The 16,646-nt window shown below is 47.0% G+C and overlaps 1 protein-coding gene and 1 long non-coding RNA gene across 2 annotated transcripts; both read left to right on the top strand.

Annotated features, from left to right (window-relative positions):
* On the top strand, positions 1 to 6,602 carry LOC135811586 (procathepsin L-like). The gene is made up of 4 exons (XM_065324814.1): positions 1 to 466; positions 3,120 to 3,269; positions 4,110 to 4,186; positions 5,877 to 6,602. The coding sequence occupies exons 1-4, from the start codon at positions 115 to 117 to the stop codon at positions 6,270 to 6,272; spliced, it is 975 nt and encodes a 324-aa protein (XP_065180886.1). The 5' UTR covers positions 1 to 114; the 3' UTR covers positions 6,273 to 6,602.
* Positions 6,603 to 8,568: 1,966 nt separating this feature from the next.
* Positions 8,569 to 16,634, top strand: LOC135811583 (uncharacterized). Its single transcript, XR_010552661.1, has 2 exons — positions 8,569 to 10,026; positions 16,222 to 16,634. It is a non-coding gene; the product is annotated as an uncharacterized LOC135811583 (long non-coding RNA).
* The last annotated feature ends 12 nt before the right edge of the window (positions 16,635 to 16,646 follow it).

Below are 16,646 nucleotides of genomic sequence, written 5' to 3'. Positions count from 1 at the left end.
GGCACAACTACCGAAGTCGGATCTTGTAGTTGTACTAGCTGGAGTTTCCTTCTGGAAAGCCATTGGTCTACATTCGTTCTTCCTGCTTTTTACGTTCCAAAAGATCTTTTCAAGATGCGTGCTGCCCTGATTCTTGTCCTTGCCCTGGTCGGCCATGGATTTGCCAGGGAAATGGCAGCCGAGTGGGAGATGTTCAAGATGGAACACGGCAAGAAGTACGCGGACAACATGGAGGATGACATGCGCTACGGGTTGTGGACGAAGGCCAACGACTACATCAACCAGTTCAACACGGAGGATCACGGCTTCACGCTGGGCATGAACCAGTTTGGTGACTTGACTGACGAGGAATACCTGCAGTATCTGGGCTACAACTCCAAGCTGCGCCGCAACAGCACCGGCAAGGTTTTCGAGGCCGTCACCGATCCCAAGGATCTGCCCACCTCCGTCGACTGGCGCTCGAAAGGTGAGGGACTAAATTAATGTCCTCCACGCAGGCTGCTTGCAAGCTTTGTGGTTCATATGCCTGATATGGATGGCGATCGAGGGCATTGAATGATTCTAGGGAGTTCACTTGAAAAATCAAAATCGCGAGTTTTGCATAAAACGCTAGTAGTAACCGGGAAGGTGTCAGAAACAACCTGATATGAAACAACAATTCGAAGGCAATTCAGAGTTATGGACGATTGAAGTAGTTTGGAAAATGATCGCCCGAGTAGTGAGAGAAAGCAATAAAAGTATGTATGGGGCTGGTGTGGTTTCCGTCCAGGACAGCACAATTTAGTACATTAGAGCCGTAGGCATCCCAAACAGGTCAAAAGGTCACATGGTAGATACACACAGTTCACCGACATGGTACACATAAGGAGTAATGGTATCCAATGCCCATTCATATTTGCAAACACCTTTGAACCTTTCAGGTGAACATTGGCTGTGATTAGTACTTATTCTGTCATGAGGCATAACCCCCAAGAGTTTGCAACTCCAGCTATGGGGTCTGCGACGGCAGAACTTCACATCACGTGATGAACCCGTACACATTATTTGCACTCTTTGCATGATTGATACAGGGTTGTACTCAACCCTGCTTTGGGTACAATTCTCTTGTGATCACTTTGCACTGTTTGCCAGTGCAACCTTTTGAACCATGTCAGGTGATGTAAAGTTCTGCCGTCGCAGCACTGCATAGACGTTGTGCAGGCAGTTGCGCACTCTTGGGGGTTATGTACTCTTGCTTATACCAAGTGTCGGATTTCACTTGCCATAGCTGTACGTGCCCGGGTAAGACATACACCTGCTTAGTACGGTCCTTTTTCGGTGCGCCGATTTTCCTCCCATTAGCGCATGTACAACTGTATACGGATATGACGTACTCCGATAAGACATTCGACTCGTGTAGCCTTGCATACTACGTAATATTTTGTTTGTGTTTTTGGACACCCTTACAATTGACAGTTTCGTTTACAAGTACTTTAGTATGTTCACAGTGCAGAGGAGGCTGTTTGCAGAGCGGGAAGCCTGGTTTGGTGGCACTAACCATGTACACTTCCGAGTGCAACAAATAATTTCGAGTATTTTGACATACTGCACATGTATCGTATTACTGGGGCCGCAGGAGTCAACTTTGCATAACAAGTACATGTACCTTGGAGTAGAAAGGAAAATGAATCTACATAATTTTTTCCACTCCCGAGGGGTACGTCTTATCCGAGTTCCACTGTACTGCGCACTATGGCTCTGTGCAAAGCGCGGCTCCATTTTTTCAAGCATGGCATGTGTGGCATCAATAAAGAGGTAATGAGCAAAGACCTCAGCTAGCTAAAAACATCATCGACAGGGGAGTACAGTAAAGTACCGGAAGAGCGCCTTGCCATGTCGTTCTTTCCTGGTCGCATAGTGGAGCTGGTGTCCTGTCTGGAGGTCGTACGACACGGAGCTTGTACAAACATTGCACGTTAGGCAGTCAATCCGGACTCAGTTTACCTTTGAGCGGACGCGAGCTCCACACGAAAACATGCCAAGTGTGACCTTAGCACACTAAGGTTCTCACACCGTACAAATTAAGTAGCACTCTGCTATACGATGTTCCTTCTCTCGACTGTAAAATCAAGGGGGGGGGGGGGGGCGTGCTCTCGCTATGCTTTACGGTATTGGCCATGGAATTAGATAGAAGCAAGTCTACCCAAAGAGCTGTCATGCGGGGCCCATTGCACTTGTACACGGGAATCGTGACTGCAGTTTTCACCTGACCCGTGTTCGAACTGAACTCCTCATTCTATACCGCGCAGTCGAAAGGCGCAACAAAAGAGAAAACCTGGAAATTTCTTGCCATACATATCGTATTAGTTTCTAAAGATTGGCCATCTGATAGGCGAAAAGACTGACCTTGTTGTAAATCATAGATAGTAAAGTATGGATCAGGTGTATATGTCTAGACAAGAATGGGCTCTACAGGAAAGTGTGGTGTACCGCAGCTAGTAAATATTTTATCTGAATTTCTCTATTATTGATGCCGATTTGTTTTGACAGAAGTGTTTTGCTCCAGAATTCATCAATGACTGCTTCTGGTAGATGATAGAGAATGAACGAAGCAGCTCATGGTAGCAGAAAATAAAGCTACTACAGGTGTGAAAAGCAGTAGCAAGGCGGGACGCGGGAGGCAGAAAAATGGTGCGAAGAACAGCACTTGGCCAAGCGAAACACACACACACACACAGCACACTAGTGACACATGTTGCTGCAATTGGACAAAATATATTTGAAAAAATCACTCTGGCAACGGGCAATTGTAGGAAGTATCTAGATTCATATCTTGGGTTCCAGTTTTGAAATTGTTCTGGTCATATTTGGAATGTGAATTTTTGCCTGGTGGTTCCCATAGACCTTTTGATTACACTGGGCTGAAAACTTGATGTTCTCAAATTTATTTGAGCTAACCAAACTCTTCTCTCTCCCTCTATCTCTCTCGCTCGCTCTCTCTCGCTCGCTCTCTCTCTCTCTCTCTCTCTCTCTCTCTCTCTCTCTCTCTCTCTCTCTTCTCTCTCTCTCTCCATCTCGCTCTTGCTCTGTCTCTGCCTCCCTCTCTTCCTTTTCTATCCAACTCCGTTTATCATGAACAGGATACGTCACCCCAATCAAGAATCAGGCAGCCTGTGGATCCTGCTGGGCATTCAGTACCACTGGCTCACTAGAGGGACAACACTTCAAGAAGACCGGCAAGCTCGTCTCTCTATCTGAGCAGAATCTGGTCGATTGCTCACAAGCTGAGGGTAAGGCTTTGGAATGCACTACTTTCGGGCGCCAAAGCATGGAGCGCCGAAGAAAAAAACAGGCTAGAATTTCACAAAGCACAGCATATGAATGCACACACAGTGACTCAACTGTGCTTTTAGACTGTAGTACATGAAAATAAGAAAGGCCAAGGCTACAAGGCTGACCCCCCCCCCCCCCAGTTCTTTGTCAACCGACAGTACTGTAGATTCTTGTCCATACTAAACCTCTTGTGACGGTCTTTACATTGAGATCAGCATGCAGGATTGTTCATTGTAAGAACATTCAGGCAACATGCTACTCAGATGGAAGAACATCTCACAGGGGCGTAGTTGGTCCCTCTTTCAGGGGGTGCACGGCTGCATATCTGTAGGATGGCAGGTGTATCCTATTCATGGTCATTATGTGCTTGCTGAACATAAATCGAGATTTTTCGGGGGGGGGGGGTGCCCCCGTGCCCCATGCGGATTACGCGCCTGATCTCAGGCTGGAACGGGCAATTGATTATTGATAGAAACACAACCAATCCACAACCAACGGACAGCGATTCATTTGGACAGACGTTTTTTCTCCAGAACTCATCAGTGACTACTTCTGGTAGATGATTGAGAATGAACAAAGCAGCTGACGGCAGCAGGAAATTAAGCTACTGCAGGTGTTAAATTTAAAAGAATGAACAAAATGTTGCATGTTATTTTGTGGTACATTTTTGTTCCTTTCTTTTAATTTTAATCCTTGGCTTTCCATCTGATCCTCGTCTACTACAGATGTGTAAAGGAATCTGCAGACTGACAATGTCTTTCTGAATCTACCTCTGTTCCTCTTCTCGCCATGCCCAGGTAATCACGGCTGCCAGGGTGGTCTTATGGACTTTGGCTTCACCTACATCAAGAAGAACGGTGGAATCGACACTGAGGTACGTTCTTGATTGATGAGCTACCCACCGCAGTGTTGCTTCTGAGCTTCGGTTTTGTCCTGATTGTAGGGTCACAACTCCTCTCCATGCCACTGATTGGCAAGACATGGAGAAATATGATAAGAAAGAGAAAACATAGGCAATGGTATTGCGGTATACGCTCTGCTTGTCACTCTGCCCATCACTCTGCTTGTCACTCTGCCCATCACTCTGCTTGTCACTCTGCCCATCACTCTCAGCGGCGGCACTGCTCTGGACATGTGTCCAAGTCAGTCTCTCCGATCTCGCCTACTTGTTGCAGGTAGTTTTGCTTCGGGGTGTAGATAGACTGTGCAAAGCCCTTGAACAAAATGGCCACGATTTCCCGAAAAACAGTTGGTCGCATCAAGGTTGGAAAATACCCTTCTGCTTCCAAGCAGGACTTGAACCTGGTGCCCTTTGTTTCTCAATCACAGTCTTACACCAGCCCACTCTGCCTGATTGAAATAAGTTTGATTTTTGCACTCATACCTGCGCAGGAAAGCTGGCCCCTGCACATCGTCAGCAATGTATATTCCTACATTAATCCCAACCCTTCAGGACCAAGTGTATTGTTGAGTCAGACACGGAAAAGCAGCTGTGATCACTTGTCACTCCAAACTACAAGCTTCTCCTTGTGCCGCCAACACCTTTTTGTGCAAGCGATGATGCAAAAGTGACTGCAGTCTTGCCTGCAGCTTTTGAACATTATGGCAAGAGGAACAGTTAAATCCACTTGCCTTGTGGCACAAGAATACCAGGTGTTGCATTGAATGAGTTTTCCCGACTCACCTTGATCATGCACATGCCCTTACACTGAGCTCCTGTTGGTGTGGAAAAGATCAAGTGTGTCTTGTTGCACGGCTCAGGAGTACACTGACTGCGTTGACGGCCGCCAAACCCAGTCTTACTTTTACTTTTTATATTTTTATATGAAAGTCCACTGTATTGCCGAATAGGCACGAGAAGTGGTGGCGGGGCCAGGATGCTCGGCCACACCCTAAGTGTCCCGGTGTCTTAAGCAGACAAAGCACGCCATAATGTAGCTAAATCATTACTCTGAGGATGCAGCACGAAGATCGGTGATTGTGTGCTTCTTGACTTCATGCACGCGTGAAGCGTAGCCAATGCAGTTCTGTTCCCGCACCGGCCACTATGAACCAGCGTGGCTAACATGCTCTGTATCCATCCCTTGTCGGCTGGAGCTCTAAGCCGAACATTGACATTGACATGCAACACCACGAATAGCGCACTAAGCGCAATCACAATCGTGTGCTTCATGTCGTGATCAAAATATTGTTATTCTGCACCACGAACCGCCACGATTTTTCCATTCATCTTGCTGTAAATTTCCGAAACTGCAGGCAAGATTTCGATCAGTTTTGCATCAGCGGTCGCACAAAGCAATGTTGATGGCGCTAGAAGAAGCTTTTCAGTTGAAGTTAAATGCAATCAAAGCTGCTTTTCCGTCTGTAGACCCGCAAAGCATGTGTTTTTGGGCCATTTTTGAGGGGTTGGAGAGGAAATAAAGTAAGTGGATCTGCAAATTTTGTTGTCTTATTCCGTGTCTATGTTGTCGTGTGTGTGTGTGTGTGTGTGTGTGTGTGTGTGTGTGTGTGTGTGTGTGTGTGTGTGTGTGTGTGTGTGTGTGTGTGTGTGTAATGCGTAACAGGCTAGCTACCCGTACACTGCCAAGAACGGCCAGTGCCACTACAACCCGACCAACTCCGGTGCCACCGTCAGCGGCTACACCGATGTCAAGAAGGAGAGCGAGGCTGACCTGCAGGAGGCTGTCGCCACTGTGGGACCCGTCTCCGTCGCTATCGATGCCAGCTCCTCCTCGTTCCGCTACTACAAGTCCGGCGTGTTCTACCATCTGTTCTGCTCTCACACTCGCCTCGACCATGGTGTGCTGGCTGTCGGCTATGGTGTTGACGGAGAGAAGGACTACTGGCTGGTCAAGAACAGCTGGGGAACCACCTGGGGCAAGGACGGCTACATTGAGATGGCACGCAACCGTGACAACAACTGCGGAATCGCCACCTCTGCCAGCTATCCTCTCGTGTAAGGATTTCGCAGTGAGCCCACAGGAGTTGTGGTCGAGAGAAGCTAACTCGAACCTATTTTCTCTTGCGACGAATTTCTTTTAGTATTTGGATTTTTTCAGAACTTTGAAGCTCCATTGTAGCCTCCATTGTAGCCTTGTCATCTTTTCTGTTCATCTTCTACTCCTTTCACTCTTTTAAGGGAATTTCCCTGATTCTATGTCCAAAGTTCTGTTTTTACATCGCTTTTAGGTGTTTTTGTCTGTGAAGCCGTTCTCAGCAGATAGCTATGGTGCTTATTTTTGTGGTGGTTTGTGTCATGCTACCACTGGAAACTAACATGTTACTTCGTCTTCCTGAGTGGGAACATTGTGTGGCGACTGTGATGAGTGGGAACATTGTGTGGCGACTGTGATGCCGCTGGGACTATATGTATTCACCGTCACTGCAGAGCTGTGCTGGCTTCCCCTGCTGACAATAGAGAGCCTACTGCGGGACAGTGTTTTCTCTGTCTGTGTTTGTGCTGGGGAGAGGGGGGGGGGGGGGGATAGCAGTTTCTTGAGGTCCGGATAGTGTCATGCTGTTATACGAAGTTCTTCGGTTGACCTGAATCCAATCCAATCCCCACAATGAGCATTAGTTCTACCAGTTCGGACTTGCTCCATTTTTCAGTGGACGGACGGATTTAGTTGATGCTCCCATCAACTTTTTTATTTTTTATTTTCTATACTTCGGCAAGTATGACTACTACTACAGTATTCACTTCGTCTCAGTGTGGGTTAGACATGGGGAAGTTGCCGTACAGGGGTGGCGAGCCCACCTTTCGGCACCGGGAATACAGCTCGCTCGACTCTGTCTCTACTCTGAGTGAAGAGGATCGACCCACACCTTGATCAACTTCAACCAGGGTCTGTGTTGGTCCTACACATTGTACAGCCATTTAGATCTCCCCGTGCACCGCACCCCGCTCCTCCTATACACACAGTGACACACACGACACATAGTAAATACTGAATACCGCATTTCCTCGATTAATAGACCCGGTCTTTTGTTTTTTGAAGAGGGTTGGACCCCCGGTCTCTTATTTGGGCATGGTCCATTACTTGAGCACGGTCCACTATATTTTCATCGGCACATCGCTGGAAATGGTGGGTATAAATTCTATATTATGACGTGTTAATTAAAAACCCACCATTTCCAGCGATGTGCCGATGAAAATATAGTGGACCGTGCTCAAGAAACGAAAGAATTACAATACAAGGCCGGTGCCCACTATGTGCTCTCACACTGCTCTGCGGCAAAATGCGCGTTCTTCTGAAAAAAGGTGACGTCAACAAAAAATTCCGCCGTGGGCGCAGATTATGCAGGAAAGATCCGGAGTTGCAGACTCTTGTTTATCTACTCTTGCGTATATGTATCTAATATTGACTCAGTACGAGGTCAATATAGGAAATAAAACCGAGTAAAAGACCGAGGCGAAGCGGAGTAAAAGACCGAGGCGAAGCCGAGTAAAAGACCGAGGTGAAGCCGAGGTCTTTTACGAGGTTTTCTTTCCTATATTGACCAAGTACGAAGTCAATATTAGATTTATCACGACTAGCCAAAGGATGCGTTGAATCCCTAAAATGGAGTCAAATATAAGCAGTCAATACTCAATAGAGAGGTTCCGGAGTACGATTAATCGTGCCAAAATCCGTAGGGGCGCTACGGATTTTTATACGTCGTTTTCGAGCAGTGAAATGTTCCGGAGCACGGAACTTAGGTGTTTGCTGTCATTGCCTAGGTTACGATCGCAAACATTTCATATTTCCACGCTATGCCTTTCTATTTTGAAAATTTGTACCGAAATCAAAACTTCCCGCGGAAAATCGATGTTTCTCGTACCAAAATTGTATGGGAGAAATCTTTCTGCGCTCGATGACGCAAAATCTTCATACGAAACTTGGTAAGGTTCGTATGGAGACATGAATTCTCCGTGCCGAATAATCGTATGAAAGACGCCTCGAAAACATCCGTAGCGCCCATACGGATTTTGGCACGAAAAATCGTACCCCGGAACCTCTCTAATATAGCCCGAAGGTCAGTAAGGAGTCAAATACCGGTATGCAGGAATAGTATTATTATTTTGACTGCTTAGGTATTGCAAAAATCTATGTGAGTCAACGTATATTCTTGGTATCACTATAAAAGCCACCGACTGCATGTACAGAAAAATTAATAATGTCAATGATGCTCCTTTGCAAATACGTGATTCCGGGCGCTGTTTTTGACGACTTGTCATTTCCACGTTCCCTTTGGCATTGGCGATAGGTGCATAGATCTACGATGCATATTATGGCGGTATTCGATGTGAGAGTGCAGTACTAGACATCACGCGAGGTTTTCTCTCGCTGGCGGATCTGCACTAAATGCTGGGTAGCGCCACTAGCGGACGGGTCGATGGTCAACGAGTCAGCAGTTACTACTCTTTTCTTCTTCATTCTAGTTTCCTCGTTTTCCTAAAGGTTTCCGTGTACCAGTATCTCATAGTTTGTTTGGAAGTACTACCGCTTACATGGAGTGGGAAGGTATCGGAGCAAAAAGCCAGTTTGGGTAACGGAAGTCCTGTGCTTTGAACTAGAACGAACTGTTACTTGGAAGCACCCAGCTTGTGTTGCAGACAGGCGGCCGATTCACTTTCCTCTACGCCTTGTTGTTCGAGCATGGACAATATCCGTGTTAGTGCTCGACTGCTATTCGCTGCCCTGAATATAATAGTATTCATTGCGCTCGCACAAGCAAGACGGAATGAAGTAGACCGACGGCGACGACGCCGAATAGTACGAGTCCGGTTTAACGTCGCCTGTCCTCTCCCCGTTCCCACTCAGCAACCCGCCATCGCTCGGCAACACTCCGCCACCCTTCGGGAGCTATCTTTTACAGCGGCTCTCCGCGCCCGAGGGCAATAACGTCAAGCCCTCAATAAGACAGCCAGTCTAAACGAGAGCCAGTCGTGGGTCATAGAGAAGCAGCATGCAGAGATTCTCGGGAGGCGGAAGACTCAACTCACGACCGCCATTGACTGTCACAAACACAGGCGCAATATCGTGACCATGCGCCGAATTTTCAACGACATTCTACGAAAAGTGTGAGAAGACACCGGGAAGTATCTTACGGAGCAGCCGCTAATGCACACTCATACGAAAGCAGCAACAAACCATCACCCGACCTCCGCTAGTGGAGAGCTTATAAGGTTAGTCGTGTTCTCCGGCACTTGCTTCTCTACTGCAGCTTTCCTGTCAGCGTCCTGTTGTCTTGGCTGTTAGTGTGTGGAGTGCAGAAGTCAGCAATTTACGGCTTCTTGCTACTCAATTGTTTGGTTCACAACTACTCGTCAATATGCTGATATTTAGTTCACCTTCTCAACCGACTCGTAAAGCGTCCTACGGGTACGAATTGACAGACACAACAACTGTTACAACTTCATGGATATAGGCCAGGCCAAGAGCAGTTTGTGTACAGTGCATTGGTGGTAGTACTTGCTGGCAGTACAATACACTACAGCTGTGTGTGGGTCTACCTGTGATGGATGGCAGCAGCTTAGACATCCGCATCCAAACACTTCAAATAGGTTTAGCCTGGAAAGATCATGCGGAGAGAAGCCAAGCTGAGCGCTGTGCATATCCAAGGAGCAGTCAGCGTAACATACTCGCAAGTTGGATATGGCTCAATGGATGCGTGCTGCAACGTTCTCCAACCTTGAGATGTGGCCTTCGTCCATCTTCAAAAAAAAAGAAGGTGAGTTACGCATAAGATGATCGATATGCATGTAATACAGCTGTTTCACTATTGGCTGTAGTGTAGGTGATATTCTATATGCATTACTTTGCAATAGGCTGGGTGGGGTACTGTTTCAGCTGTTTTGCCTCACCAAGGACATATGAGGCATCCGCAGCAAGAACTGGGTCCCGCCGATTTTTCAAAATGCCAATATTTGCGAAAAACCTAAGCGGTGTCGTTGTTTGGCCACTACAATCAAAGCAAAAAGACTTCCTGCCCTATCGCTTTGAATATGGCTTCTTGGTGGCTTCACTATATTTTGTTGTCATCGTCTTTGTAGTTTGTCCGCCAGACACTTGGGACGTCTAGGTACAGATTTCCAGCTGCCATGGAGGCGTTTGCGCTCTGGGTAGCATTGCAAAATCATGCGCTCGAAAGAGAGAGAAACAAATAATGTCTTGACGAAGCATAGCGACGGACAGAAGTGGGAGTCCCAACTGGGGGAATTCACCCAGTAATTTTGCTATGCCAATCACAATATCCAGTATCACATTCTCTGAAGAGCCTTTGATAGGTGAAACAGCTGCCAGAAGGAAATGTTTTCCCGTGACCCCTTCGTTGTTTGAAATTATTGGTGTGAGTAATTGCTACCGAGGGTAGCAATGATCGGCTTTAGAGCAATGATCGGCTTTAGAGCAATGATTGGCTTTAGAGCGCATGGAGGAGGAGAGATTTATGTATGATAGATCCATATTTTGGTGCACTATGATCTCGGAGCTACTCGTGAATAAAAAAAAGGCCCGACCCATGTGAACAAATCGAATCTTTGAGATATTCACGGGACTCTAAACTACACCTGATCCATTGATTCATTTCGTATGAAACAAACGAGCCACTGAACCTCTGTAATAACTGTAATTTCCACAAAGGCCTCTCTGATGGAACAATAATTCTCTATATACCAGCTATGAACTAGTCGTAGTAGTACTTCCTCCGTTAACAAAAAACTACGTGATGGATTTTAATGGATTCGAAAACACTTCTAGAACAGGTCAAGAACAGTTTGTGTCGACTGCAAATCACTGGACGAAGGTAGTTCAGCCTATGTACAGCATCTTTACAAGAGAAACTGTTGATGGAATGAGCAGAGAGTTCAGTTTGCGTCGCTTTCGCTCCACTCATTTTTTGACCCTGCGTCGCTGTCGTCATCTGCTGCACGCGAGCCGTCATCTCTCTCGAGTCGTTTATCAGCTCATTTCAGCCTTGCATCGGCTTCTTTGATCACATTCCGCTGGACTTGATGTCGCCATCGTTCAAGTAAGTTGGCTTTCAAGCTGCGTGATCCGCCGCGATGGCGATTACTCGTTTGCACCAGGGAGTCGTAAAAATATTTTACGACTTCCTGGTTTCATCTTCGCTCTCCAGAACCCCGCGAAACGGAGGTACTGTGAGCTTTGCGGCATTGGGGTCATGTTAGGTCCACACTGAATGGCTAGCGTGGGTGGAATTACCTGCCCCTTTCTCCGAATCACGAGAAAGTGCATTTTTGGGGATTGAGCAGAAGCCCTCTGTCAGTAAAATATGTGTCCAACATACTGACGTCTGCACTAAGCTTCCTTACAAGGTCGTCGAGATCAGTACTGGATCGGCAATGGGTAATGTCGTCGGCATACTGCTGGCACTGCGAATACTGAAATGTGGCGGGTATATCACGTACTTAAACGCAAAACAGGAGTGGCCCGAGTATAGACCCCTGCGGGACACATCGGGAGCATTCTGTGGTACTGCTCAGGGCGCCATTTACTGAGACTCGCTGATAGTGATCAGCCAGATAGCTCGTGAACCACCGTAGAGCCACACCCGACACGCCAATAGCCTGAAGGTCGAGAAGAAGTTGGTTGTGTCGAACCCTGTCGAAGGCTTTCGACATATCGACAAACACAGCACCACAGTACAGGCCTTCGTCAAGCGCTCGCTGCCAGCGGTCGATGGCCAACTCAAGTGCATCTTCACAGGAATGGTTTGCTCTGTATGCGAACTGCTCAGGGGGCATAACCCCAAGCTCCGGTGTTTTGGCTATGTGCTGCACTACAGTCCATTCAGAAAAAATGAACTTCTAGCTTTTGGCCATAAATGGGTCAAACGTTGAGTTTTTTTAGAATTTTTTTCTGCAATCCCATATGGAATCCTCTTCCAATTATGTTTCTGAAGTTTTTTTGTCCAAAAAGCAAGCCATAGCAAGAATAGGATTTCGGCCAGGTTTTGCCCCAAAAGCACTGAATTGGGAAAAACCATCAAAATCCAGGCCGTTTGACCCCGCCTGCAACAGTGCATTCTGCGGTTCGAACCCCAGTTCAGGCACCCTTTTTGGACCCTTTTTCAAATTTCAAAGTTCGCAGCACTGCACTGTGTACGATGAAATCACGAAAAATCGCCAAATACGGGAGCTCGCCAGAGCCAGGACCCATTTTTTTATGAATGGACTGTAGCTGGGCGTGGACGATCTGCTCCAGCAGTTTGTGGACGATCGGAAGGAGGGACATGGGTCTGTAATTGGAGGGGTCTGTTTGACTACAAGATTTGTATATTGGACAAATGCTCGCCAACTTGTCAATATCTGGTACTAGGTCTGTCTGTAAGGTCTCATTGAAGATCCTGGACAGGGAAGCACTTATGCTGTCTGCGCAAGAGAGGCTGACTTAGAAAAGTAGATTTCTGCCCTACCGAGCACTACCATTCTTACTGTCCAATGGTTTGGGTCTCCTCTGCCATTGTCGACACAGATGTAATGCCGTGGTGCTACAGATTGTCTAAAATTTTATTTGGAAAATGTCTTGCAGGTTCAAGGACCAGATCTAGGGTGCGTTTGGTTGGTACGATCTAGAACAGGATCGAACAGCTGGTGCACATGGAGCAGCCTCATGCCAACCAAACGGTACTCCAGAAACAGAGCACATTTTTGTGGAAAAATGTGCCAAACTGGGTGCATCCTTCAAAAATGTGTATGGGTCACCATGGTCACTTTGTACGGTACAACGAGTCCAAACCAAAAGCGTATGCACGTGATCATTTGGGACCAAAATCGATGTTCCCGCCAGGTTTCACTGTGAAAAAGTGAAACTGCTCGGTCTGCTCCGGCCTCGAGGCCGGAGCAAGCAGAACATGTTCTGGCCGACCCAGAACAGGTGCAGTCCCAACCAAACGCGCTGTTCTGGTGAATCCTGTTCTAGTTCGTACCAACCAAACGCGCCCCTAGTGACACTTTGAATCTTAGCATTTGACATTTCCTATTCCGGTATACTTGGAGTGCTACTAGATGAAAGTTATTAACGATTTGAGTATTCGTCCTGCTGTAGGTAGGCGCGGTTGATGTCTTGGATAATGAGGAAACACTGGTTTGTTGTACGTATGACAGCTAATGACTGCACAACAGGACAGCTATGGAGGAGTGCCTGTCATAGCACCTACTCATACAGTGAAACCTGTCTAAGACCTCTATAGGGACCTTCAACATGTGGTCTCTGTTGCCAGGTGTCTTCTTATCCTGGATCGTTTGCCTGCAAAAAAGCATACCTTGGTCCTGGTTGCAGTAGTCTTCTGTGGCAGGTGGTCTTCTGTGGCAGGTGGTCTTCTGGGGCAGGTTGTCTTCTGGGGCAGGTGGTCGCCTTGACAGGTTATACTGCAGGTTATATTGAACTAAATGTACTGTATATTGGAATAGGAAGGTTCAAAGGATAAGTGTTGCTTTTTTCCCGAGCTGTAGCCTAATCAACGGTATTCTCCAGCGCTGCTGTATATCTGGCCAGACATCCCGTTGCAGTGTCCCCTTGTTTTTCAGCTCTCTGCTGCATATCTGGCCAGACATTCCGTTGCAGTGTCCCCATCTTTTTCAGCTCTCTGCTGCACATGCACACATAGTACTACTGGAGTGGGAGCACATGCTAAGTTACAGCTTGGGAAACAGGCTCAAATAGCGATACATGTCCACAACCTATGATAGTCAAACATGGACACAGCTTCACAGGTGAAAGCAGGTAGATGGCGTGCCTACAGCCAGTACTCGCGTTTGAGCATGAAAGGCAATAGTGGCGGTAGTCGGTGATGTGTAATTGGAACTTTCGTCAGCATATGAGTTATCCGTCATACTGTTCAAAACCTGTACACTGTCACTGGTTATCAGTTGTACATGATTGGTTATCATCTTAAAGGGGAAGTATACCCTAAAATCAAATTTTCACCAGTTGTAGTCTTCGGGGTGCTGAGTCGAATGGTCTTGGTCCGAGGAAGCTGAGACGCTCCCTTCCTACTTGAATCCCAATCGAACTCGCGCACTTCCACCGAAACTGGGTGACTGCGCCCTACTAGATGGGGATTTGTATGCAAAATGTCACTAAAAGCGCCATTTCGTTCTTATAAAAGCACGGATGACCGCGATTGGCCCATATGTTGTAGTCTTTTGGACGCTGAGTCGACTGGTTTTGGTCCGAAAAGGCTGCGATGTAGCGTTCCTCCTTTATTCCCAATTGAACATGGTTGAACAAGCGGTCACGTTCTCCTGCGTACACCAGTCACCTGGTCACCGTGCCTGCAGGGTACAACTTACTAGCCTGTTTGACCTTTTTTGGGTGCACTCCTGTCACTCGAGTTGAACTTGAGTTGAACCTTGGTGTGAAATTTGTCGCCTGCTGGCGTGGTGACCAGGTGATTTGGGCACCCAGGAGCACGTGACCGCTTGTTCAACCATGTTTGATTGGGAATAAAGGAGGAACGCTGCATCGCAGCCTTTTCGGACCAAAACCAGTCGACTCAGCGTCCAAAAGAGTACAACATATGGGCCAATCGCGGTCATCCGTGCTTTTATAAGAACGAAATGGCGCTTTTAGTGACATTTTGCATACAATTCCCCATCTAGTAGGGCGCAGTCACCCAGTTTCGGTGGAAGTGCGCGAGTTCGATTGGGATTCAAGTAGGAAGGGAGCGTCGCAGCTTCCTCGGACCCAGACCATTCGACTCAGCACCCAGAAGACAACTGGTGAAAATTTGATTTTAGGGTATACTTCCCCTTAAAGGTAGGGATCTCAGCGCGTGAACTGCGCAGCCAGTCTGCGCAGGTGAGATTTTCGATCCCAAACGCGTCCAGTGCAGAAATCGTGGAAAAGAACATTTTTTCGAAATAAATCAAGTTGAAGAAGACAGTAGAAATGGCTGAATATTGCGTCCAGGAAAGCACGTTCTACGGCCATCTCCAAGCTACCTATCTCCCAGACACTCTCTCAGAGGAACTATGGAGGGTCAAAGAGCACAATCTTTCACTCTTGGACGCAGCGTGAACACCTCTTCTACTGAGCGCGATGTCTTCTCTCTGAGTGATAATGGCGGCGATGTTCGCGATGGCTGATGCACTGAAAATCGAAGTTAGGACAATCTAACCGGAGAAAACGTCTGAATTTTTGACTGAATCCTCTCTGAAGTGGGTTCTTGCCGCATGGCAAATTATAGGAAAATCGACCGGGGCGATATCGCCTTGGCCACGCTGTCCTTCGGCGGGAATTACAAAGTATGTTCGAATGACGATGAAGATGACGATTCCGCTAGTGTCCACCGCGTCCGCTAGTGTCGAAAATCGACCGTCGCCATTTTCTGCTGTGTCCGCGAGCTGCACTCAAAACTCGATGACGCAATGTATGCGCAAACACCCTGCGCACTGCACGCGCTGAGATCCCTACCTAAGGCCGCAACCACACTACGTAAAAATCACATTACAAATTTTCATGCATATCTCAGTACAAGTCGGTACGCAACCACACTACACTTTTCGGTCTGCATAGTTGACGTTTTCACGCGAACAGCACGTGACGTTGTCGTACCAAAGCGTGTGCCATGCGCTGGAAAAGACCGGGAAATTCAAAAACAATGCTGATGCTGATGCTATGTACGACGACCAGGTACAAAAACAAAGTTGTACACAGGAGATGGAGCGCGAAAACGACAAACGTGGCTTTCTACAGGGGTGCGCCAGTTGCTGAAAACCTACAAAGCGCATTTTGCATTTCGCACGCGTCGGCATGACGATTTCTACTGTAATGCAGTTTGTACGTGATTTTGTACCTAGTGTGGTTGCAGCCTTACATGATTGGATATCATTTGTGCATGATTGCATACTTGACAATGGCTTGCCCTGTATATGCTCCTGTTTTTGTCCATTGTGTGCAGATGTGCTGGTTCTACTCAGTAGTAATGTCAATTAATGACCACAAACGATTATTAGCCACAAACGTACGTACTAGTCATTAACTAATTGCACCCCTAACTCAGTCAATATCACAAGAAAACGAACAATCCAAATTCAATATCTACTGTGTTGTAATTGTCTTTCTTTTCTTTTTTTGGTTGGAATCTCGATGTCCCAATGTACTGTTGTCCTACTAGAATAGCCAGGTGCCATTCCACTGTCCAGTGTTCATTCCTGATATGTTTTGTCCCACTACCCGTGTTCTGTGTACAAGTGTGCGTTTATGCACCTGCTATCAATGCGTATACATGCATGTGTTGTGTGTCATCAGTGTTCTAACACCAGGCTCAAGGGAAATACCCTTGTACGAGTTGCCATGTGTAGCTCGACAGCAGCAGGTGTATGG

This window comes from Sycon ciliatum, chromosome 3 (genome assembly GCF_964019385.1).
Source record: "Sycon ciliatum chromosome 3, ocSycCili1.1, whole genome shotgun sequence".
Classification (NCBI taxonomy): domain Eukaryota; kingdom Metazoa; phylum Porifera; class Calcarea; order Leucosolenida; family Sycettidae; genus Sycon; species Sycon ciliatum.
Note: the sequence above shows the minus strand (reverse complement) of the source record. Positions and strands in the feature narration are given on the sequence as shown.